We start from the raw sequence: 27,500 nt of genomic DNA, 5'->3' as shown, positions 1-27,500 counted from the left end.
TCCAGTAACCTTAAGTACCAAATTTCGGTTCAGTAAAAGTTTAATCAGCCAAAATTTGAGTAAAACCAAAACTAAATTATGCCAAAGCATGAAAAAAAGAATATTTAAAATCTACTAATTGTCACTAAATTAATTCCAAAATAACATGAAACAACTAATAATATATTTGTATGACCAGTATACAACAATTAAAAAAAAGTAGAACATGTGCAGACATTTTAATATTTGAACTTATTTATTGAAATATTTTCCTCAAAAATTTTTTATGTGTTCTATGGCAAAATTCTATTTCTTTCATATGAAAGAATGTATAAGGCAGTTGTAAACAAGTTTTCACTTTTCTGCAGATGTTAATGGCGGCAAAAACAACCTTTCACTTTCTGTACATGTTAGTGGTGATGAGAACAATTTATTGCTTATTTTGCACTTTGTTTTTAATGTTGTTTACTATTCATATTCTTTCATAAATTCATAAAACAGCATAAAAGTTCTTGATACTTTCTAAAGATAAAGAACTTTCTAGAACTTGTTTAAAACTTCTTATTCCAATTTTGAGGTTGCATTTTTGGACAGTGCAGTTTGTGACTGTGCAAAGATATTTTGCATCATTAAAGAAAAAAGTGTTCTCAACCAAAGTTGTTTTCAAAACAGAGATGGTTTTATATTGCTTGATAGGCTTGTTAGGATCTAATGTAGCCTAGTCAAAAAGTTTTTTAGGATCCTATAAATATAATATCCAGGGTTCATGGCACTCAGGGAAAACCTGGAAAACCAGGGAAAAGTTTTTAAATTCTGAAAATTCAGGGAACTTTTTTTGAAAATCTTTAAAATCAGGGAAAACTCAGGGAATGTTCTTTAGTTTTATATAAGATTATATGATAGATAAAAATTGTTATTTTTGAGGATATATTTTTTATATTTATTTGACTTTTACGGTTTTGTTTCCTTATTATCCTTCAACATTAACAAGGAAAATTATATACTTTTCATCACCTGAACTCAGGGAAAAGGTACTTGAAATTGGGTAAAAATCAGGGAATACACAGGGAAAACTCAGAGAAAATGGATTTCTAAAACTGCCATGAACCCTGATATCTTATAAGAATTCAAAACGAAAAAAAATTTCAGATTTGAACCCCATTAAATTAAAACACATAAATTAAAGTGTTTATAGTAATCAAAGTTTTGCTCTTTTTTATTTGTTCCAAAATCCTATAGGTCCTATTTTTAGCTAGGGAAGTGCTGTTTAGAAATAAAAAATAATTGAATAAAATTGAAATAACTAATAAATGTTATAATCAGAATGATTAAAACTCATTCTGATTAAAACTAATAAAAGTTTTAATCAGAATGCGTATCAACAAATTAAAAAAAAATCATTTTCGACTACAATTTTTCAAGATTAATTGAGAAATTGAAAGTTGTAATTAAGAAATGTAAGATGTAATTTAAAACATGAAAGTTGTAAATTAGAAGTCATAAGATGTAATTGAGAACATAATAGTTTGAATTCAAAAAAGTTCATAATATAGATTATCAGAACGAGGCTCTTTGTATTTTTAAGTTTGTTGCCTTTGTTTATCTTGTAATATAAGATTGGATCCTAATTTGGCTAAGGTGGCCATATGGGTTGGCTTTTAATAAGTAATAATGTACTATCATTAAAATAAAAAAGTCATGAAAAATGCTGTTTTGACGGTAACTGGAAAAATCCTATCGGGTGTCAGTTAGAGCTTTCTTTTTTTGTTTGTTTGTGAAAAATTTAATTGAGAATTCAGATGAATAATAAATAAAACACAAATAATTTATTAACAAAAAAATATAAAAATTTAAATTAAATTTGAAAAAAACAATTGAAAAAAACAATGTCCTTAAAAATCATTGCAATATTCAGTTATTCACCAACTTGGGCATCTTCCATATTTAAAATCGCTGCATAATGCTTCATAGTATATTGAGCAGCACATGCAAAATCACCTCCTATTATTGTATTTTTTGCCGAAGTTCTATCAAAATAATACATTCGTGGTTCCACAATCCCAGCACGGAATACAGAATGTGAATCACATTTTTAACGTTATTTATAATTTGTACCAAATTGTTTCCACTGAGTTTAATATTGGACTATAGGGTCCTAAACGTAACAACTGAGTTTGTGGATTTATAAACACCTTTTCATGAACGAGGGTGACATGGAGCATTGCCAAACGTATGTTTGCACCTTTTGAAGCAGGTATTTTCATTATTGCTCTTCTTCACTGTTTGGTAAGTCCTATTGTTTTCCTAAAAAAGGTTAAGATTTGTTTCCTGCAAAGGATAGATTTGTTTCCTGTTAAGGTTAGATTTGTTTCCTCCAAATTTCCTACAAAAAAGTTATAATCTAACTATCTGATGACCATTTATGATATGTTCATTGATGTTCTTAACATATTCCGCTTTTCGCTTATTTTCATTACTATTTATTGTAAAAGGCTCCTTGTGCACTTTTTAATGAAAACAACTCAAGGTAATTGGTGATTATTATTGTACTGGCGTTAATATTAAATAGTGTTAACATTTTTGTTTTGATGGCCACCAATGTCAATTGAAATTCACTTTCAATCCATGTTAGTGTTTCTTCAATTTGATCCTCAGTTTATTTTTTTAGTTTAAAACCACCTTTTACAATAAAATTTGAAGTCCCACTGCATACTCAATTGTAAGCTGTCTTATATTTGACACCCAAAGTTTGTGCCAAGTCACCCAATCCTTATTTTGCTCAGCACATTCAACAACTTTCTTATCGTCATTCAGTGAAGATAAAACATAATGTTTTCTTTCAACTTGTTCAGTTGTATGTATTTCATGCCAACAATTTGGACAAGTTGGTTCTGGTTGTTCCAGAAATAGATACAAAATTGGTGAAATAAATGCTGACACGGATTCAATATAATAACAGACTTTCAGGTCATAGTGTATTGACAAATAACACAACGATCTTTCAATTTCATAATAATTACTTGCTTAATTTGATACTATTAACTTATTCAAATTTATGTTCCAGAAAACCTTTTAAAATGACCTATAAGCTTACATTGTGAATTTGCAATTACAAACCATGTATTCTCATTTAGATATTACGATTTCATTATTACAATTTATATATTCTTTATTACAAATTGCAATTTCTTATTTACATGTTGTGTTACTCAATTACATTTTATGATTTCTTAATTACATGTTGTGTTTCTTAATTACATATTACAATATCTAAATTATAAGTTGTGTTTCTCAATTACAAATCGTGATAACAATTGTGATTTCTTAATTACAACTTTCATGTTCTCAATTACATCATCAAAAGGAGTAGTAACAACTAATTTTTAAATAATTTTTAAAAACTAAATTAATCAATTCATAGCAAAATTGCATTTCTTATTTAAAAAATGCAATTTTGCTGTGAAATTAATTTAGTTTTTAGAAAACTAAGAAATCAATTTCCCACCACGCAATTGATTTCTTAAAACAAGAAATTCCTTTTTTAAAAATTAAAATTCTTAACGTTAGACAATCGATTTACAATTTTGCTGTTAAACTTAAAGAAAGAAATTTATTTTTTGTTTTAAAAAACAAATTTACTACTCCGCAATTTATTTTTTAAATGATGAAATTTTTTATTTTAAGAAAATTATTTGTTTTTAAAAAAAATATTTTCTTAAACTATAAAAATGAATTTATGATTTTGCTGTGCAAATACATAACAACAAACATACTTTTAAAATTGTGTGTTGTTCTCTCACTTTTATTATTTTCTCTCAAGTTTTCAGTACAATTATTAAATTAGCACTATATTTTAGAACTTTATTCTTGTTTAATTTATTAAAATTGAATATTTATTATTAAAACTGATTATTTACATATTTACTGTTATTTTACCTGAGATAATAAAAAATTTTAAATTTCCTTATACAAATACAGTTACTGTTTATTTTATTGCATAATTTAAGGTACCCTATAGCTTTATGAAACAAAAACTCACATGAAGATATTATCTGAAGATGCCATATGACAACCAATCATATTCATGACTTGAGATCCATTGTGATAATTTTCTTTAGAATAAATAAAGAATAAATTTGATGTAACTAAACTGCGGTAGTGATATAGTAATAGAGCGCTTGCTTCTTAAGCTAGTAGTGCTGAGTTTGATTCTGACCAAACCTAGGTGGTACTGTGCTCAGCTAGCTTCCCTGCACAGTGGCCTTGTTTGTTAAGATTCCTGTTTCAAAGTTAAAGAGTTGAGAGAGGGTTGTAAACACAATAATAAGAAAAAGTAGCCTGCTTTACTGTAATGGCCCTCTTGGACTTGTGAATAACATTAAAAAAAAATTCATGAATAAAAATTTGGCAAACCTTATCTGTACCTGTTTAATATTTAAAATACTTTTGAAATATTAAACAAAAACTAAAGAGTTTAAATCTTTACAATTCAGAAATCTTGAAAAAAAAAGTAAAGCAAATTAGGCTACCGCTAAATAGAAATTTTACACAAAAACTGGGATAAAAATGACAATTAAGTTAACCAACTACAAGGTTGGTTAACTTAATTGCTACAACTTTGTGATTGATTTTTATTAGCAAAAACCAATTCATATATAAATGACAACAGCATAAGTTCAGCACATAAAAAAATTAATGTCAGTTTTTAAAAAACAGCTTTAGCCAAGAAAAAAATAGCAAGCCCAAAATTGGCTTCAAACAGTGCAAAAAATTGAGTTCTGTCTAATCTAGGTCTAGGTCTTTTTACATAAATAACTACATACCTTTCTATTAAAATTGTTGTATCTTGGGTGCCATGGTTACAACTAGTACATATTCTCTTGAAGGATATATTGCTACCAAACTTCAATTCAGTGTCAGCGTGTGGAATTGTAATCATAACTTTCTGAAAACTAAAGGCAATAGATTAAAAGAACCTTTAATACTAAATAAATTGTTATAATGGATTTAATGTTATAATAATTTAAATTTGTTATAATGGATTTAATGTTATAATAATTTAAATTTGTTTTAATGGATTTAATTTCTTATCCAACTCTTTGTTACTGTAGATTTTGTAAATAAATCTTTTGTTAATAATTTACAAAAAAAAAAAAAATTCAACTAGAGTATGTAGACATTGCATGAAACTTAATTACAACTAATACATGATAACAATTAAAAGGTAACATTTCTTCAAGCTAACCGTAAGTGTTTAAAAGTATACTCACAGTTTACTACACATGATTTCTGTTTTTATGCTGAAGAGCCCTAAAAAATCTCAATTTTAACTAGATTTGACACAGGGCACTTTAACGTAAAAAAAACAAAACAACAAACAACTCTCTGGTCACCTTACATATACTCAAGTATACCCAAAATATACAAAAAGCATATCTTCAGTGTAGGATGTCTTGAGATAAAATCACATTCCTTGTAGTACTGCATTCAGCTAACTATAAAGTTTGTCTATTTAAGTTTGAGAGAAAGTTCTTCTATAACCTTTACTTATGATGAAAAAGTTTGTGAGAAAGTTCTTCTATCACCTTGTCTTGATAATAGTTCAAAATTAAATGACAACTAGTTATATGTATATACTTGGCCCCTGCCAAGCTTTGATATTTTGAATCATATCAAATCAGAAAAGTGATTAGAGATTCAATTCAAAAAATCTCCATTTATTCAAATTGAATCAAAGTAATTTTATTATAAACTTTCAAATATTAACTTCACAATATTTTCTAATAATTAAAATTACACTCTTTTATATTATTAGACTATTTCTCTAAGAAATGTAGCCGTCATAGAAACTTCAGTTTATAAAAAGTACCAAGTGGACATGCATTTTCCTAGCAACATCTTTTAATTACGTAAACTATTTTTAATACCAAGTTTTCTATATATAACAGCGGCAGTTTTAAAATCATATTTTAAAGTAAAACATACAAAAGCACTTTGGATGTACAAAACTCTAACACAACTACACATCTCTTTAACATGCCCAGCAGCAATTGGTTTGCAAAAGATTTTTTATATTCTAGTGGCATTTCAGTTAAATATTTTATGTAACCTATGATCTGGAAAGTCGACTAAACAAATAATCAAGCTAAAAAAGCTTTTTTAACTCTAGTTGACTTGCACTTTGCAGAAGATTGTAGGCTACATAAAATTTTAAATCAAACTTATGTGCAAGTTACCTATAGCCAAATGTGAAATCTATAATAAAAGCACATAATTACAAGATTTTGTATAAAAAAAAACATTAAATCGATGCCATGCAATTCTACAGATAAAGCAATTTGTCCATCAAACAACCAATGCCTTTCCAGCAACATTATTTACCAACCTACTGAACGTTCTGAACTTGATGATAAAGTTTTTTTTAGAATTAGTAAAGCCACATTTAAATTAAAATATGCTGACCATTCTGAAACCATTAAACCTACTTAAGTATAAAAATGGCACCAAACTGTCTAAAGAAATATTAAAACTAAAATCTAAAATTGTAAAACCATTAATGGAAAAACAATTGAGCAATCCAAACCCTGAAACCATTCAACAAAAATTATTAGATTAATAATTGTTTCCACAAAAGCTGGAAATTTTAACATACAATGAAGCAACTTAATAAAATAAACAATTCAAAGAAATTCTTTCTTTTCTTGCTCAATTCTGGGGATTAAAAACTTTTATGTCTATGTTTTGTTTTGTAACATCAGAACTTGTTATACCATAGTTTGAATTTTTTAGACAGTTTTCTGTATTTCATAGCTGATGATTGCTTACAGACATATAACTTAGATTTGTAATACAAGCTCCTTAAAAAATACTGGTTAGAAGCTCATTAATACGCTGGCATGTGAAATTTTAAACACTCATTTGTTCATTTGCATCATTAAAAACAATTAATAAAAAGCAATAAAGCGTGTACACAAAATAAATGTGAAAGAATAAGCACGTCATTTTTTTTCAGTGGTTGTATTAAAATCTTTTTAATTGTTTTGTATTTTGTTTACAACGTGCTGTGGTTTCAAAAAAATATGATAGTTTTTGGATTTAACTTGAAATTAGTTTTAAAAATGACAAAAGAAGACATAAGAGAAAAAATTATGCACAAATATTTACAAAATCCTAATAGCAGCTACAATTCGATAGCAAAACTGTTGCAAATACATCTATACACCGTTAGTCGTGTTATTCAACATTTTTCTCAAACAAAATCGATCAAACGCAAATCTGGTGGTGGAAGAAAGGAAGGTTTTAAAGATATAAAACTAGTTAGAAAACTGGTTGACAGTTTTAAGAATAACCCAAACCTTTCACTAAGGGAACATGCAAAAATATATGGATTTTCTCATAGTTTTGTTGCAAAGGTTACAAACAAACATGGTTTTCAATCTTTCAAAGCACAAAAAGTGCCCAACCATTCTGAAACTCAACAAAAAAGTGCAAGAACCCGCGGCAGAAAGTTGTATGACAATTTTATTTCCAAAAATTTGTGTATTATTAAAAACGATGAAACTTATATCAAGTACGATCATCAACAAATTCCCGGTGCTGTTTATTATATTGCCAAATATAGAGGAAAAGCAGATAAGAAATTTAAATACACAAAGCATCACAAGTTCGCTAAAAAAGCTTTGATTTGGCAAGCTATTTGCAGTTAATCAGCACTTTATATTTCTCAGCCCACACTTTCTGGTCAAACATATGTTAAAGAATGTTTACAAAAACACCTTTTACCTCTTAAATCACACAATAACAGACCTGTGTTCTGGCCTGATTTAGCTTTAATTCATTATTGTAAACTAGCTATGGAATGGTATAAAAAGAATAATGTGAAATTTGTACCTAAAACAGAAAATCCTCCAAACTGCCCAGAATTGAGAGCCATTGAAAAGTACTGGGCTATTATTTAAAGAAAAATGAAAAAAACAAAAAAGCTTTGCAGAAACATCAAAGATATTAAAAAACATTAATATCATTTAAAAAAGCATCAAATAGTTTTGATTCTTATTCTGTGTGCAAGCTTATGGGTACCATTAAAGCAAAAGCGCAAAATTTTATCAGATTCCCACAAGAATAATTAACTTTTTTTTTAGTGTTTGATCTTCTTATATTATTGTATTAAAATTATTACTTGATTTGAAATAAAAGTTGTACTTTTTTTAGTTGTTTTTTTACTTCCACATTTATTTCGTGTACACGCTTTATTAAAATATAAATAAAGTTATTTCATTAATTAAAATATAATTAATAATACAAGGTAGCGTGTAATAAATAAGAAGATAAGTATTAAAATAATATACTAGAAATAATACACAATAAGTAACCATTAATAAATGTAATTTTTAAACCAATAGTTTTAAATCTAAATCAATACCTTTCTGAACCCTCAACCTGACAGTTTTGACATTTAAACTGATGGCTATAAATAACTTTAACTTTTTCATGCAGTCGCAAATCAGTCTTTAGAAGAATAGGAAGACAAATCAAAGGTGTTTCCCCGTCTTTGTATTTCGCAAAAAGTCTTGCTTCAAGAAACTTAAGTGTTGTGTATCGTAGTTCTTGTAGACATTTTCTAGCATGACTGTAAGAGTTTTTTGTTTGATAAATCAATTGTATTTTTGCATACTCTTCACAAATATAAGAAAGAAAACATTGTCTTTTTTCTTCAAAGATATGTTTCTGAATAGTGGTGTTTAATATCAATAATGAAAGAGAAGTATTAAGCCAACACAATAATTTGTCATTTTCCCAAAAAGGATATTTTTGAATATTATCATTTTTAAAACTTTTTTCTGAACCTGAACATCCATTGCTATCTGTTATTGTTGGTGAACCTAAAGAGCTTACACTACATTCTGAAGAGGTCAGGACACCATGTGAAGTTTTTTTAACATTATCTACAGTTAACTCAGAGTCATCACAGCTTCTCTGTAAAATAAATAATATTCAATACCACAAATTAACAACGATTTTTACTTTGATGCATTCTATTTTAAATTGTTAAAAAGATTACATGAAAAGAACTCAGGAAACCTCTTCCCAAACTTCCCAAAATATTTTATGAATCCTTAAATAAATAGAAAAAAGAAGAACAAAAAAACCTTCTTTTGCTTCCTTTTCTTTTTGCTTATGAAAAAAAGAGCTTTTTCACTAGTTATATTATCTTCAATGTAATCCTTTAAAAGACTTGAATTCATTGGAAATGTACACTAAATGTAAAATAAAAAAAGGTATAATAAAATAAATAAGAAATAAATAGGTAGTATGAAAACCTAAAAAAAACGTAAAATTAAATTTTGTATTTAATAAGCAACTTATTTACTAATTAAACAGATAGCTCGCCTGATAAACAAAAGTTTCGTAAAAAGCTGTTTAAAGGATCAGCTTGCATGGCTCTCCTTGTTTATATTATGAGAGCTTTTCTTTACTCCCGCACTCATTTATTGCCGCCGAGGCCTGTATATATATATATTGCCTTTGTTGTTTTGTTGCCATTTATTGCCGCCGAGGCCTGTATATATATATATATATATATATATATATATATATATATATATATATATATATATATATATATATATATATATATATATATATATATATATATATATATATACCAGTTAAAGTCAGATGAAGAATTCTTGCCAATTGAGATGCCAGATGATAAAGTAATGTCAAGTTATGAAGTGATGTCAAGTGATAAGGAGATGACAAGTGATAAAGAGATTTACAACACTAAACAATATCCTGAGTTGTGTAAGGCCATGGCTAGATGTAAAATCAGTAAAGGGATGCTAGCCTAATAGAAAATGCCATACTAAAAGATATAGATCTTCTAACACCAGAGAATTCTATTGAAAAGAAAAAAGGAAGTTACAAAGCATGCTGCTCAAGTCCAAGAAGTACTTAAATTAGGATTTGATGAATATCACTATGTGATAGTGTCATTTCTGCAAAACAAATATGTCATGCCACAAAGTAGTAAAGCTGTTGATATTGCACAAGAGATATTATTAAGCATCAACAGCAGCAAATAATTAGACACTTTAACAGCAGCTGTTTGCGATGGTGCTGTAAATAACACAGGTCAACACAATGGAGTAATAAGAAAATTAAAAGAAGGTCTTGGGAGAACATTGCAATGATTGGTCTGCTTGTTACATACAAATGAACTACTTCAACAAATAAAATAGGCATTGCACTAGATTTTTATCCAAAAGATTTAGTTATTGTGAACTTAAAACATATACCTAGTAAAGCTGAGGATGTAAGCATTGATGTTAAAAAAGATTTAAGCTTTGATCAGATATACCTTCACAAAGCTTGCTTAGCTGTTCAGCAGGGATACACTGTTTGTGATCAAATATTGTTCCTCTAGAATTCTATGCCAGGAAATCTCCACCTTGCAAAGTGGCTAACAAAGACCAATTGTATTTTACATTTAGATATATCTAAGGAAAATCCTTCAAAACCATTGCATAGAATTACAAGACTAATTGTAAATGTTTATACACCATTGTGGTTAAACATAAAGCATCATTCTTCATGCCTTGACAGAGCAAGAAATTTTTCTATCTTATGAAGCAGTGTTATGAAGGAAGGAAGATTGGAAAATTCTTGAACCAGTATCACAAAATAACTGTTATTTTGCTCATCCTGAAAACATTCTTTTTGGAAGAGTTACAGATAAAAATGTATCAATTCGTCAATTTTCGTGTGACAAAATAATTGGCACAAGAGCTACATCACAAATTAGCAAGATATGTGTTTTTGATAAATAAAGCATCAAGCATGATCCGGAAATGGTATTTCATACCATTCTCAGGCAGCTGAACATATTATTAAAGACATATCAGCAACAATTATGAAAGTTTTCAAACACAAATCACAACCTGGAATGATTTTGCAGTGTCAAAAATCTTGAGCAGAATAAACGAAAATTGATACTAAATCTGACTTCTTGAGCCATAACAAATAGCAAATAACTGAAACAATTAGCTGTTATGTGTTGCCTACTTCACTCTGACTATTTCTCTTTTAACAACTGCTTTTTAAATTTAATGTAACTAGATGTCGAGTAATGGAACGTAGCATTAAACCACATTATATGGTTATACAGTAATATTAATTTGCAAAGTTACGGATCCAAGACATGCTTCAATTTTATTTCAAAAAAAGTTGTTTTACTTGTTGTAACAATCTTCTTTACATAATCATCATTCAAAAATTAATGTGGTTTTTTATAAAGCTAATGACTTCTTTTATCCTACCGCTTATAAAACAATATAAAAGTTAAAAAAGATAAAAAGTTGCTTAAAGGAAATTGCTCTAGGCGTACATTATGCATACGTAAATTGCCGGCAGCTTAACGCTTTAAAACAAGGCCTGTATATATATATATATATATAAATATATATATATATATATATATATATATATCAAGCCTTCCCAGAAAACGCGTGTGGTTTTTCCTCTTGTATGTCCACGCATGAGCATTTTATTTTTGACAACTTGGTCATGGCTGTTTGCAAGTTTTATTATATTAAACATTATGGAAAAAGTTTCAAAAACAAAGAAAGCAAAACTAACAAAAGAGGAAATTAAAAAAAAATTTGAATAGAAAAAAATAATAATAATTTTTGTACTGTTTTTTTTTTTAATAGAGTGGTTGTTATTTTGAGCAAAAAATTGTATAAAACAAAGCAAAAAAAAAAAACAATTTTAAGTTTTTTCCCCAACGCACATTATAATTAAACTTGCAAACGGCCATGACCAAGTAGTCTAAAATAAAATACTTATGTGTGGACATAAAAGGCAAAAAATCGCACACGCTCCTTGGGAAGGCTCATATATATTTAGGTCCAGCTAGTGCAAGATTTTGAAGGTGGGTGAAAAAAATGTTTTTACAAACTTTTGAAAGGAGGCTATAAGTAATTTATCTTGAAAATATTACTTTTCAAAAACAATATTTCTAAATAATGTCAACAATTGGTTGGCAGAAAAATGCACAGACATGATCAGAGCTGCCAAGAGCTTTCATAATTCAATTAGGCGCCCCTTTAAGCATGCATATCTTTAAATTAAAAGCATGGATAACTATACAAGTTAGGGGACATCCACAAATTACATCACACAATTTTTGACCCCTCCCCTCCCTCATCACAACATTGTAACACTTTAGTAACAAGTCCTGTATGAGTCATTACAAAACCACTAACCCCCTCCCCCTAAAGCATGAAGTAATTGATGGACGACCCCTTGATCGCTGTGATTTTACAATCCTAATTTTAAATTGAATTTGTTGATTGAAATGGCATATTGATGAAGCAACACCAGGCTTTCATATGCTGACGATTGACGTTTGATTAACAATTGATGTTTCTGAAGAAGTATTATAAAAATAGTTTTAAAAGAGTTTACTGTTGCAAGGCCTTTACACACACACACACATATTTTTTCTTTAACATTTTCACTTTCAACAAGGGTGCAAGCATCTACTATTAGAGTCGGAAGTTACTGGAAGAGAAAGGATGAAGTTTATAGATGAGTTTCAAATATTTACATTCTTGTTTTCAAAAAAAGATGCGCATACAAACTTGTAGGTAGAAAAAAAAATAATCAGAAATTTTACAGTATAAACATTGAGATATTTGTATCCTTGATTGCATAAATCAGTGATACAGTGAGTAAATGATTCTTATTTACTCACTGATTCACTGATTTAACAAGAAATAAATTATGCCAACCAGTTGTTGTGCAGTTGATTGCTCAAACAAATTTAAAAATGAATGTGGATTGAAATTTTATAAATTTCCATCAGAAAAATCGCCTTTTGAGAAAAGAAGACGTATATATTGGATTAAAGCTATTAATCATAAGAATTGGTACAGTTAAGAAAGTGAAAAAATTAGTAAAGAACAAGTATGCAGTGCACATTTTGTATCAGGTATGTCCTTTAATGAATGACGTTAGCAAATAAAACTATACACGTAGTAATACATTTATTAAGATTCTTTAAATTAGTAATTTATAATAATGTCAATTGTAAAAAGAACTTATTATATTTTAGGGAAATGTTCTGATGACCCATCTGACATTGACTGGAGTCCATCTGTATTTAAACAACTTGGAGCTGCCCCGATTTTTAGTTTGATTAAAAAAAGGAAGAGAAAAGATTGCTATAAAGCTTTATGTAAAAAATGATCTTTCAAAAAATCAATACTGCCATCTAGCCAATTAAATAATATAGAGCTCGATAACTATAATGATAATATAAATATTGACATAAATCTACCATATGACAAGTCAGCTATTTCTAAATTTTGTCAGCATAATACTTATAAAGCAGAAGTGGATACTCTTAACTTTCAGTTAATGCAATACAGAAATGAATTGATCGAGAAATCTGATAAATTATTGAACTTAAAAAATATCATGCCAGACTAGACCATAATAAATATATTTCATACCAAAACCTAACAGATAAACAAATGAATTTTTTTTCAGGCTTGTCTCCAACTACGTTTATGTGGCTTTTTGAAAGAGTTAAAAATTATATTATAAAAGTTAACTTGAGTTCACGATCTCTTAATTGTACTCATATCACTAAAATTAGGTCTATTAAATAAAGATATTGCTTTTCGATTTAGACTAAACCCAGTAGTAGTTTCGAAAATTTTCAGAACAAAAATACCAATTCTTTCTGCTAGTTGTCAATCTAATTGTTTAGCCAGACCATGGAATAATAAGGAGTAACCTTCCTATATATTTTTAAAAAAAGTTCAAAGACTGTCTGTATTATTGATTGTACCGAAGTATTTATTGAAAGACTAAAAAATTTAACTTCAACATCACAAACTTCGTCTAATTATAAACATAACAATACCATTAAATATCTTATTGGTATTACACCAGCTGGGGCAGTTAGTTTTTTATCTGCTGGCTGGGGTGGTTGTGTTTTAGACAAACAGATAACGTTTGAGTCAAACTTTTGTCAGAAGCTTAATCTGGATGACTGTGTTATTGCTGACAGAGGATTCAATATTAAAGATGTACTAAATGCTGTTGGGTCAACATTAAAAGTTTCAGCATTTACGAAAGGCAGACAACAATTGTCTGGATGGGAAGTGGTACATCTAGACAGATATCTAATGTTCATATACATGTGGAAAGAGTGATTGGTTGAATAAAAAAGTTTTGCATTATTTATATGACTGTGCCAATCACTTAAGTAGATTTATTAGATGATATTATGATTATTATTTATACTCTTGTAAATCTCAATATGAGTGTAGTTACTTGATTAATGTAAATGTAAAAACAAATTTACAGAGAAGCAATTTTTACAGTTTAAAATCTAATTACACATTACAAAAAGATTATTTCTATATAAAAATTATTATTTTCATTCTTCTTTGGCAAAACTTTAATTTTTAATTAAATGTTAAAAACAACCTTTGATTTTATAAAAGAGAATTTGCTCCTATTCGATATTTTATTATAAAAACATTCTTGAACATGACCACAGGTGAAGTAATCATATGCTTTCTAGGATTTATAGGCTCTGATTGATTCCTTCGTATATATGCTAGGTTTATCGATTTAATATTGAGTAACGTCTTGCCATGTAATGTTTGGCAAATGATTGACATCGTTGCTCCATTCTTTTGGTTCGATTATAAACGGATCTGGTAAAACTACCCCATTTTTAAGAGTTATCTTCTTTGTATAGTCTATTGCTTCTTCTAATTTTAGACTTTCAAAATATCTACTCATGATATTGTTAACTATTTTAAAAAATTAAGTGTTATTGTAGACTTCCAAAAATAAAAATTATTTAAAAAGAGTAGAAAAATCGCAAGAGCAAGAACAATTTTTAATTTAAAATGAGTTTAAAATTTGTACAAGAACATCTGTTTTGAAAATTTTTTAAACAAAAGTTTTTAATAACAATAAAAACTTTTATTACAAAATTTATTTGTAAAATATGTAATTAATTTTAATTATTATTCTTTCAATAACATTTTAAAGGAAATATTGATTTTAGGGTAGAAATATTGATTTTAGGGTATAAAAGAAATACAAGAAACATATTAAAGTTCTTGCGTTTTTATTTTTTCTACCTATAAGTATGTGCGGGCATGTTGTTTACAAAAAGATGACGTCGTGTGAGGATCTTTTTTGTTGTCAAAAAAGATGTGATAATGGTTGAAGGTTGGCAGCAAGACCAGGTCCAACCTTTTTTGACCTTGAGCATTGCAAACACTGTATCTCAATTGCTTCACAAATCTTACACATTTAGTTATTAGGCATAAGAGAAAGTATATTTGACTTAGTCCAGTTAATTGGACCGCTACAATGTTGCACCTGTTCGACTATACCTTGCAATTTCACTGATATAACTTGCACTACATGTACAATCTAACTGATAAACACTTGGATAACCATTTGGATGCAACATGAATTTATCGCAATATAAAATGTTACGTAATGAATTACATAGCAGAAAACAGTCAATTTATGTATGCATTGATAATTATTCTTAAAAACTTTTTTCAAATAAAACAATTTTCAAATAAAAATGAAAATTGTTAGCCTTGCTGAAAAATATGCATGTTTAACCATCCACGGCTCCTATTTTTTCAAAAATTAAAATATTTAAACATTTTTTTGCATACAAACTACAGTTTTTTTGTGGGCTTATTATTTGTGTGTACAAATAATGACTTTAGAAGCAATATCAAATTATAATAACTAAAATTTATATGTATTAAAATGTATTTTTTAGAAAACTATAATAAATTAAGAAAATTAAAAATATTATTGTATTTAAAACCACAAAAAAAAAAGATAAATAAATAAAAAAATAAAGTGAGGCTGGATGGTACAAATTTGTTACGCTATTTTTTTTTTTGGTTATAATTGAATTAATATTGAACAAAATCAGAAAAATTTGAGTATCTGGAGCTTACACTAGATTTTTTTGAATTTTACCAGATCATAACTTTTTAAATAAAATAGATGATCACCTGAAATTTTTTAGGGTAATAGTTTTTATCCAAATTGTCTATTTTTGTAGGTGTTTTAGACTGATTCTAAACAGTTTTTGAGTTCTCGCACCTCAAAGTTGCTAAATAACGCAATATTAGAAAATTTTTTGGAAATGTGCTACAAATCAATATCAACAGACAAGCTGTGCCAATTTTTTGTTACTTTTGTATACTTAGAGTAACCACTTGTGGAAAAAATTAATATTATGTGTTAAAAGTTATTTTAGCACTTACAGCAGCTTGTTAAAATATCCTTTTTAAAAAAAATACAATAAATTACATTCACTTTGTAGGCATAGAAAGTAGTGTAGACAATTAAAATAAATTATGAAACTTTTTAATGGCAAGGTTCTATATATAGACAATCACCAAAAAAAATTTTAAGACCTATACTCTATCTTATGGCATAATTTTAGCATTTTGAGTGCAATGCTTTTTTAGTTTAAAGGGATACCTAATAGCACAAGTTAAATTATACTTCAAAAAAATAAAAAATGCTGAAAGAAGAAATCTATATACACATGAAACACAAGTACACTAATTTCTCTCTGATTCACATAACTCATAATACTTTTATAATCATTATTAGCAAATGCGGTAGTGGTGTAGGGGTAAAGCGGGAGGTTCGGAGTTTGATCCCCACCACGTCCCTGGTAGTACCGCGCTCAACTTGTTTCTCCGTGCAGCGGCCTTGTTTGTCAAGGTTCGTGTTTTGGAGTTATAGAGTTGAGAGAGGGTTATAACCACTATTAAATAGCCTCCTCATCTGTAGTGGCTTTATCGGCCTTGAGGAGGTGAATAACAAAAAAAAAAAAAAAATTTGTAGTCACAAGCACTTCTTCCCTTGATGGATGGGGCACTTATTTGACATATTACTTTGCCAAATAGAACCCAACATTGACTTGATTGTGCATCATTAGTCCATTTTAAATTTAATTTGTTTCTATGTATGAATTTTACATTAACGTCTTGGTTTTTATTACAAATCTCAAGTACAAGCCCTATGTACCATTCATAATTGTTAAAGCATGCAATGTATTTACCAGATTAAAAGTTTGAAGGATTTTTTTTGCCAAGTTAATATTATTCAGCAAATGGGTATCACAGACAGTATCGCTAGATATTCTCTATAAAAATAATTTCTCTCCACCTGGTACAAAACTATGATAGCTTCTTGTGCCTGGGACTGTGATCATCTCTTTATATCGTTTCTTTAGGTTAAAATAAGTTTTATGATTATTGATATTATCACTTGAAATATTAAATAATTTAACACCATTAATGTTTTTTTCAGCCCATGTAAACAGTTCATTTGGTGAGAGAATCTGGTTTGCATTTGCTGCTTGTAGACTCGCTTTTGCTGCTTCTCTTTTTATAGTTCCTCCTATTTTTTTTTTTTTTTTTTTTGCAGTTCACCTTCCCAAGGCCAAGACAGCCACTACAGATAAGGAGGCTACTTGTGGTTATAACCCTCTTCCAACTCTATAACTCCAAAACACGAACCTTGACAAACAAGGCCGCTGCTTGGAGAAACATCGCTTCTTTGCTCCATCCCATGGCAAAAGTCTATGTGATTCCATCACATAGACTTTTGCAATGAGATGTAGCAAAGAAGTGGTGCTCAACATTTATACTGTGATCTTCAAGATGGTACATGTGTTGATCTAATGTTTTTTTTGGCTCTGATAAGTAGGAGAATTGTGCTTCTTTGATAAAGAGATGGTGACAAAGATCATATAAAGTTTCACTTAGAGTTTCAATAAACTCAATAATGCTTGTTTGGACTGTGACAAGTGCAGTTCGGTCAATGGACACCCTAAATTGTTTTATTTAGTTAAAGCAGCGTGCATCAACTTAGTTTTTGATAATAAGAACATACGCAAACTGAGTAACTTCCACTACTATCAACTGTAACACACCACTTTGGCCTCAGCTCACAGAACTTGCTGAATCCAACTTTATGTTTTGGGTATAACTTCTGCAACTCAAGATAAAGTTCCTTTAATTGAACTAATATTAAACATTTTTGTTCATGAACTTTTACATTACTTATACACACAGAAACAAAGTCTTTTTTTCCTGGACATTGTCATGGGAACTCTTCAGATTTATAAATTTCAATGACTTTTTGTTTAACAATATCTTTCAAAGACTGTCTTATTTTAGCCTCAGGTTTAGCAAGTATTCCTTTTTCATTTTTTCAACTTTTGAGCTTTTTTAACAAGATGTTCTGAAAATATTTTGGAAGTTTTTTCAATTGACCAACTATCAGAAGTTAGTGTTAATAGTTGAACTTTTTCTTCCTTCAAACTTATTTTCATTTTATTTTTTATTGCATCTAACAGTTGGTCTTATATCATTACAGTTTATACATTTTTGCTCTTTTTCCAATACTTTATCTTTTGGGTCTATATCCAATGCTGACACTACTAGATTTGTCATACTTGTTGCAATTTTTTTTAGCTTTTTGCTTTCCATATCCTAATTTTTTGCGTCTTCTTACATTTTTGACTACTTTCTGTAATTTTTTCAAGTTTGAATTCATTCATACAGTTAGTACAAACTTTTTGACCAGATTTGATCTTAAGTTGATTTGCTATTGATATGTTGACTTTACACAACCCCTTGATAATTTTTTTCTTGTGGACTTTAAATGGATCACAACAGTATTGTTAAAGTGCTCTATATCTAGGAATATAGGCTTTTTCAGAAAAAGTCTCTATTAAAAACTAAAATAATAAAATCCAGAAAATACTGTGCAGATTTAGATTTTAATACAAACCCTTGAGGCAATTGAAGTATTTTACACTCAAATTATAACCATCTGAAAATTATATCATTATGATTATATTATATGCATAAAATTTAACAAATACATATTACAAAATCATATCAAATAAATTAGGTTAAGACACTGATAATTTTATTTTAGGAAAAACTGATTATATTTATTTAGGGAAAAAATAAAAATATACACACAGGTCATTAGGGCTACAATCACATCAAAAGATAGAGTAAAGGTCTTTAAATTTTTTTTGGTGATTGTCTATATATAGAACTTTGCCATTAAAAAGTTTCATAATTTATTTTAACTATCTAGCTACTTTCTATGCCTACAAAGTGAATGTAATTTATCGTATTTTTCTAAAAAAGTGATATTTTAACTGGTTGCTGTAAGTGCTAAAATAACTTTTAACACATAATGTTAATTTTTTCTACAAGTGGTTACTCTAAGTATACAAAAGTAACAAAATATTGGTACAGCTTGTCTGTTGGTATTGAACTGTAGCACATGAAAGTTTCCAAAAAATTTGCTAATATTGCGTTATTTAGCAACTTTGAGGTGCAAGAAATCAAAAACTGTTTAAAATTAGTCTAGAACACCTACAAAAATAGATAATTTGGGTAAAAAACTATTACCCTAAAAAATTTCAGGTGATCATCTATTTTATTTAAAAAGTTATGATCTGGTAAAATTTGAAAAAATCTACTGTAATCTCCAGATACTCAAACTTTTTCGATTTTGTTCAATATTAATTCAATTATAACTTTTGAATGGTTTGGTCAATCAAGCTGAAATTTTCAGAATTGTATTTTTTTCATAAAAGCTGTGGGTGGTCAAAATTTGAAGCAAATTTGAGGTGGTACCCTGGGGACCATTAGGTGATATGATGTCGAATGACCCATGAAAGTTGTTTTTTAAAAGTCGTTGGCAATCATTACTATTTTAAAACAGAGCATAACAATATACAATTTTATAGATAACTGGTAGAAAGATATAATAATAGAAAGATATAATGGTACAAAGTAGCAAGACATAAAATAGTAAAAAAAAAAAATCTTTTATGAAAGCATTTTTATGATGATAAGCTTACCACTGAGCTAAAATTTCAGAGAATTTTGAATTGACTTTTTTTTATTTAAACTTTTCTGTTGAACAACTGAACTTCTATAAACTTATTGATTATCCAATACTATTTAAGAAATCAAATCTTTGCAGAGTTATATTTTGCTAACCTGCAGAAGGCTAAGTACATCTCTCTTAAGCTTAACTGAAATCCTTTGGATTTCAAAAGCTGATTCAATATTAGATGTAATGAGTGGATTTTTTAAAATGATATTTATAATAAAACAATCTTTAAAAAAACTATGTAGATAATCATGATGATAATTTTATGTAAGCAACATTAATATCAGAAATACTTCTTAAAATCTAAAACAGGGAAACTGAAACTTAGTTAACTTTACTCATATATTCTTAGCATCTAAGAAATTTGCTTACCTTTGTGTTTGGACAAAGCCACATGCCACTTTGTAAGTTAATCATTACAAATTGTAATTGTTGGAACTCACCGTCTTTCATACATTCCATACAAAATCTGTTTACTGTCATTGTAAAGTTTATCATGTTCTTGCAGCTATTAGTTATTTTAAGTAAGAACCTAATATGACAAAGAAATATAAAAGCACAAAAACAGTTACATTTATTATGAAAAACCATTATGAAAAACTATTATGAAAAAACATTATGACTGCCTAAACAACATTAGTTACAAAAAGATTAAAAAGTTATGGGGAAATTTTAAATCTTTTTAGTTTTAAAAAATTCTAAATAAATTTTTTAAATGTCGATGAATTATATTCTATTACTAAACATTACTAAACAGTTAAAATACTAATTAAAAAATATAAAAGTTGAAACACAACAAAATATAAAAGTTGACTCTTGATATCTCAACTACTGGATATCTTAAACTTTATTTTCAGTCCCTTGCACACTCGTTTAAGCCAAAATCCTCTTGATACCTCAAACTTTTTTCCTGGTCCCCTGAGAGTTCAAGATATTAAGAGTCAACTGTAAGACTTGATTTCATAACAAAATTCAAATAAACCAATTAAAAGCAGGCATTTTTTTTAAACCTAAAACAATCAAATAATGACTTCATATTTCTTGTAAGGAAAAGATCTCTTTTACTACTTTATTACTGCTTTTCTTTATAAGTAAATTTATGTTTAATTTATCTTCAGTAATTTATGCTTCAGTAATTTATGCTTCAGTAAAAGCATTTAAACATAAATTTATTGCAATTTCAGTTGGGGTGAGTTATTTATAAAAAATGCATGCATATATATATATATATATATATATATATATATATATATATATATATATATATATATATATATATATATATATATATATATATATATATATATATATATATATATATATATATATATATATATATATATATATATATATATATATATAGATGTATAGCTCAATATTTGTTTAAATAATTTAGTTAAAACAATCAACAGGAATCAGAGTGTGGTCTTTCCTAAAACAGAAATAAAAAACATTGTCAAATGTACTTAATTTTACTACTTATAAAACATTAATTTCATATTTATCAAACAAAGACAAATAAGGAACTTGGAAAAAAACATATTTGAAACTTAAGATACAAAAATAATATACAGAAATCCATTGATTACTACAATTAAATTCTACCATGGTACCCAACAGACATCTCTTGTTGGCCAAATGAAGTTTTAGAAGTGACTATGAGGATGCATAAACATGTTGCAAACTTGATGCTCACTATTTCCTTAGAAACTAATTTTAAAATTTGTAATGGTGGTTCTAGTCCCTGAAACAGTTTTTCAAATTGTTTATTTAGTTGTTGTTTGGTTTTTCAATAGTCTTTGTAAACTTGCTCTTACTAGAGAGGAAATAAAAAACTTTTTTCAAAAAGTTTAAGTTAAAAAGTGTTTTCTGAAGCAAAATTTGACACAGAACAATTTGAACAGATTCTGGAAAGAAATTTAGATTAGAAAAAAAGCATTTTTTTCAAGATGGCAGCCAAAACAGCCACTGCCTCAAACTTCAAGTACTAAGACCACAACCATGCCCTCCAATATCTCTTTTTATTTCAATAATTTGATTTCAAGGTTGCTGAATTCAATTCTGTAGTTGTTTCATGCAAATAAAATTAATGTTAAACAATCACAAGCCCAATATCGCAATATTTTTACTGTTTAAAAACAATTAGGCACCTATACAAATTTCAATGATTTGTAACCCAACTCACAAATCAGCTGAATGAACTAAGAATTCTGCAAGCGGTTTAAAAATTATAAACTTGGACCGCTTTTTTAATCAGTATCATCAATCACATGAAAAAACATTCACATGTCATCACACTTTACAGGACTGAACTGAGTAGTTTATCAATTTTATTCAAGTGCTCATTTTCTGGTTTTTATTGCGCTACGACTAGAACATCTTAGTTCATCAATTGTAAAACTCACCATTTTAAATTTTCCAGAATTAAGTTTTATTCATCGTCGCTGTTTGATTTCAGGCGCTATAATCAGACATGCAAATTTCATTGATCTTGACAAGAAATTGCTGTTTCTCATTGAGCGAACCCAAAATATCAACAGTTTTTGGAGTTATGGAACCGTTATATATAAAGCCCTCAGAATTAGGGTCGGCATTCAGCAATGCCAACCTAAGCGCTGACCCCAAAGTGTTTAAGGTTGGCAAAAAAATTGCTGACCTCATTTCAAAATTTTATTGTAAGACCATTGTATCTAGCAACCAGACAATCTCTAATGGACTTATTATAAAAGGACAAAAATAGACTTCGACAAAGCACTAATTGCAACAATTTTAATTACAACTATCAAAAATGAATTGTTTATAAAAAATGTTTGTCTTTCTAGACAATCATTTTAAAAATGGACACTAAATGAACAATCTCGATTTTTTAATGAGGTATAGAAGATCTATTTAATATATAATTTGGAATTATAACGAGTAATTAAATTTTCACTGCAGCATCGTTTCAAAAACTGAAAACGAGCACAAAATTAAAAATACAATTTTTCTAACAGAAGTTCATTTTTTAATTTTTTGTCCAGCGTGTGCTGTTGATTAAAAAGTTAATGTCTATTTAAAAACCTCAAAATGGACTATTTTGTGCTCAATTGAAGTTCATTAATTACTCAGTTCAGTTGTTTTTCAATTCTCAGTGAATGTGCGTGAAAATTTATTTTTAAAATGCCCTCTCCAGTTTGGGATTACTTCAAAAAAGTTGAAGGTAAGTTTATCATTTAAAAAATTTTCCTTAGTCACTAAAATCTTTATCACCTTCAATAAAATTATTTTAAAAATATGTGATCAAGGAGTTGTCCTTTATAAAATGTGGATTAGTAAGTAGAAGATTCCAATAGGTGTTAAAATTTATTTAGGTTTGTGAATAAAACAATAGTGAAAAAGAAAAATGTTTTTTACTTTCATTTTATTGATGAATATGTACGTAAGTTTTAAACAATAATTAATCATGGGCAATGATCGTCATTTGGAGTTTTGATGTCATTTCAATATTTTTTTAGTATTATAAATTTACTACATAACAATCTTCAAATAATACGGTAATGAAAGATTTCTGGTTTTATGAAATCAAGTAAATTTAGACAAAATCATAGACACCAAATAGACAAAAAATTATGCTTTGTAGACTTATGAAGTGAAAATTATTTTTTAACTGAGCAATCTTAGGACACCATCAAAAATTTGATAGACACAACAAGGACAAAAAATTAAACATTTGTTGTGTCCATTACAACATACAGAATTGTCTATGTCTGTGTTGTAAGTCTATCCATAGACTAGTCTGGTTACTAATTGTATCAAATATTTTTTGCCAACCTCATTTTTTTTAATTCTGAGGGTTGTATATGTATATGTATATGTATATGTATATGTATATATATATATATATATATATATATATATATATATATATATATATATATATATATATATATATATATATATATATATATATGTATATATATATATATATATATATATATATATATATATATATATATATATATATATATATATATATATATATATATATATATATATATATATATATATATATATATAATAAAACTAATTCTCTTTTCTCTTTTTCTCTGACCTTTTCTCTGGAATGAAATAGTACGGCCTAATTTTGTTTTTTCATCTGAATTATCCTATTCCTTTTTTAAACAGTCTATTAAAAAAATCATTTTTTCAAGTAAAAAAAATATTCTTGATTATTTTTGAATTTTTAAAAAATATTTTCAGCTGCTATACTGCATTTTGTTAAGTTTTATTTTGAGTTTCTCAAGAATAAAAAGACATAATCAAAAATAATAAAGTATAATCAAGTATAAAACTTTAAGTTCCATCACAAAGTTGTATTTTTTCAAATAATCAAACTCTTTATATATTAATACTGATCTATTTTGTAAACAATTTACTTAATATTGATCATTATCCAACGAACAAGAGACTTTGTATCATAACTTGGTACAATAAAACAACATCAATTAGCTCCATACGTCGAGCACTCTTCTCAAGTCGTCTACGCAATGAAAAAAACTAACTTGAATTATTCAATCAAGAACATTCCGATTCCATCAATAAATAACTACAGAATACAATTACTTGATAAAACCGAAGCATTAATTAAAAGAATGAGATGGAAAGCTTTCTTCTTTCTTAATAAAGATCAAAAAAGTAAGGAAAATAATTTTTATAACATTTACGGCATAAAATCATCAAATTATCCCAAACAAATTTCTGATATGTCTGCATTTGAAAACGACCTGATAGATCTTATAAAAAACATTAAATTTCGTAAAGTATACAATAATTTCCAAAACAAGTTAAAAGATGACATATCTACCATACGCAATAGTAAACTTACATATACTTTTTCCGATAAAACATCCAACTTATATAATATATCTAAAGAAAATTATACCCATTTGCTTACAAATGCAATCACCTCAACATACAAAAAATCGAATACAAAAATAAAAAATCAAATAATTAAAGAAGGTAAACAGATATTAAAAAATCACGACGCTTTCAATAAAATCGACATTAATACTTCTTTAAATTGCTTTATAAAATTAAAAGATCATAAAGAAAACTTTACAAATAATCCTACTGTCCGTTTATTAAACCCCGCCAAAAATGAAATAGGAAGAATTAGTAAAGTTATACTTTCCAATATAAACTCTGAACTTGCAAAGAAACTTCATCTCAATCAGTGGAAAAAAACCCAAGATACCACAAACTGGTTTAATTGCATCAGTGATAAACGCCTTTATAAATTCCTTATTTTTGATATTGTTGATTTTTACCCTTCGATAACAGAAAAACTCCTTAATAACGCTATTCATTTTGCCGAGCAGCATCTAAACATTGACCCTAACCAAAAAACATTGATCTATCACGCAAGAAAATCATTATTATTTGATGATGATCAAGTTTGGATAAAAAAATCAAGCGGTTTATTCGATGTTTCAATGGGAGCATTTGACGGTGCTGAAGTTTGTGAACTTGTGGGAATATATCTTTTGTTTCAAATTGCACAATTCTATAATAAAAATGACTTAGGATTATACCGCGATGATGGTTTAGCAATTTTTAAAAAAATGAGTGGCCCCCGAATGGAAAAAATCAAAAAACATTTTGTTCAAATATTAAAAAAAAACGAACTCACTATATCAATACAATGCAATATGAAAATTATAAATTACCTTGACATCACATTAAATCTTAATGACCATACTTTCCAACCATATTCTAAGCCCGGAAATTCTTTAAACTATATTCATGCTGATTCGAACCACCCGCCTAATGTTTTAAAGCAGCTTCCGCATTCAGTTGAGTTAAGATTGTCTGCAAATTTGTCAAGTGAAGAAATTTTCCAAAGATCTACTTCTATGTACAATAACGCGCTATTAAGATCCGGTTTTAATCACAAACTTACATATCACCCTAATTTAAATTTAACTCATACCAAAAACCGTAAACGCAACATCATATGGTTCAACCCTCCTTTCAGCAAAGATGTTAGCACTAATATAGGAAAAAGCTTTTTAACCTTGATCAACAAACACTTCCCAATAAATCACAGACTCCACAAAATTTTTAACAGAAACACAATAAAAATAAGCTATAGCTGTTTGTCGAATATGAAGTCTTTTTTAAACGCACACAATCAACAAATTATGAACAACTAAAAAATTCCACCTAAAACCAACTGCAATTGCCTTAATAAAAATACCTGCCCTTTATCAAACCAATGCTTAACAAAAAACATATACCAAGCCAATATAAGTTCCAATAATCCTACTAACACTCCTGTCAACAAATCCTACATCGGTTTAAGTGAAACACCATTCAAAATTAGATATGCCAACCATATAAAATCATTTAACATTCTAAAGTACAAAAACGACACCGATTTGTCAAAAGAATTTTGGAAATTAAAAGATGCTAACTTAAACCCAGTTGTTAAATGGAAAATAATTAGACAATGCAATGCTTACAACCCAACCACGAAGTCCTGCAAACTATGCACAAGCGAAAAATATGAAATTCTATTTTCCAAAAATAAAAATCTACTAGACAAAAAAAGTGAAATGCTATCCAAGCGCAGGCATCGAAACAAATTTCTTCTCGCCCTATTCGACACGGGTGATTGATCAATTTTCTAATTAATTAAATATTGTTTGTTTGTTTGTTTTGACGTAGGAACTCATTCCATTGCTTTGTTATGTTTTTTCTGTCAATTTCTGTATTTTGTACTTTTTAACGGTTTTTTCTTAATTTAAAGAATAAAATATGGCTGATGATTGCCGAAGGGCATGAAACTTTAAGTTCCATCACAAAGTTGTATTTTTTCAAATAATCAAACTCTTTATATATATATATATATATATATATATATATATATATATATATATATATATATATATATATATATATATATATATATATATATATATATATATATATATATATATATATATATATATATATGCATAACTATTACTATTTATTATTATTATTATTATTAATAAGTTACACGGAACAATGCATGAACTGTAAGTTCATCATTAACTAGCAAAGCTAGTACGTATAGCAGCATTGAAGCAGCCACAGAAAATGATGTGCTATGGTAACTGTTTTAGATGCCGGTCTAAATTAGTTTTAAACTTTTTCACTAAAGTAGTATTAATTACATTGTCTGGCAAAGCATTCCATGCGCTTGCTACATGGTTGCTAAAAAAGTTATATTGGCTTTGACAGTTTTTGTTAATTTCACAATGGTACCGGATGCAAAATCCATAGCGAGGGGAATGTTAATTGGATTAATAAACCAGTTAACTAACTGGATTTTATTCTCTAATTTAAATTTTTGAATATGGCCTAATCTTTTTCTTTGTTCGCATAGAGAAGTGAGATCAAGTTTGATACATTTTGATTTATAATCAAAAGGCTTCATTTCTTGCGGTACTTTTGTAACATGCCGCTGAATGCTTTCAATTACAGAAATATTT

The 27,500-nt window shown here is 27.9% G+C and overlaps 1 protein-coding gene across 1 annotated transcript in view; it reads right to left on the bottom strand.

The window, feature by feature from the left end:
- Positions 1 to 27,500, bottom strand: part of LOC100198107 (SUMO-specific isopeptidase USPL1) — a 36,589-nt gene that overhangs the window by 4,180 nt on the left and 4,909 nt on the right. Inside the window, exons 2-5 of the mRNA XM_065795526.1 lie at positions 20,359 to 20,518; positions 9,129 to 9,236; positions 8,402 to 8,955; positions 4,803 to 4,931 (exon numbers count right to left, since the gene is read on the bottom strand). Of these exons, the coding sequence (XP_065651598.1) occupies positions 4,803 to 4,931; positions 8,402 to 8,955; positions 9,129 to 9,236; positions 20,359 to 20,484 (917 nt within the window). The 5' untranslated portion in view covers positions 20,485 to 20,518. The remainder of the gene's footprint in view (positions 1 to 4,802; positions 4,932 to 8,401; positions 8,956 to 9,128; positions 9,237 to 20,358; positions 20,519 to 27,500) is intronic.

The sequence above is a fragment of the Hydra vulgaris genome, chromosome 04 (genome assembly GCF_038396675.1).
Source record: "Hydra vulgaris chromosome 04, alternate assembly HydraT2T_AEP".
Classification (NCBI taxonomy): Eukaryota; Metazoa; Cnidaria; class Hydrozoa; order Anthoathecata; family Hydridae; genus Hydra; species Hydra vulgaris.
Note: the sequence above shows the minus strand (reverse complement) of the source record. Positions and strands in the feature narration are given on the sequence as shown.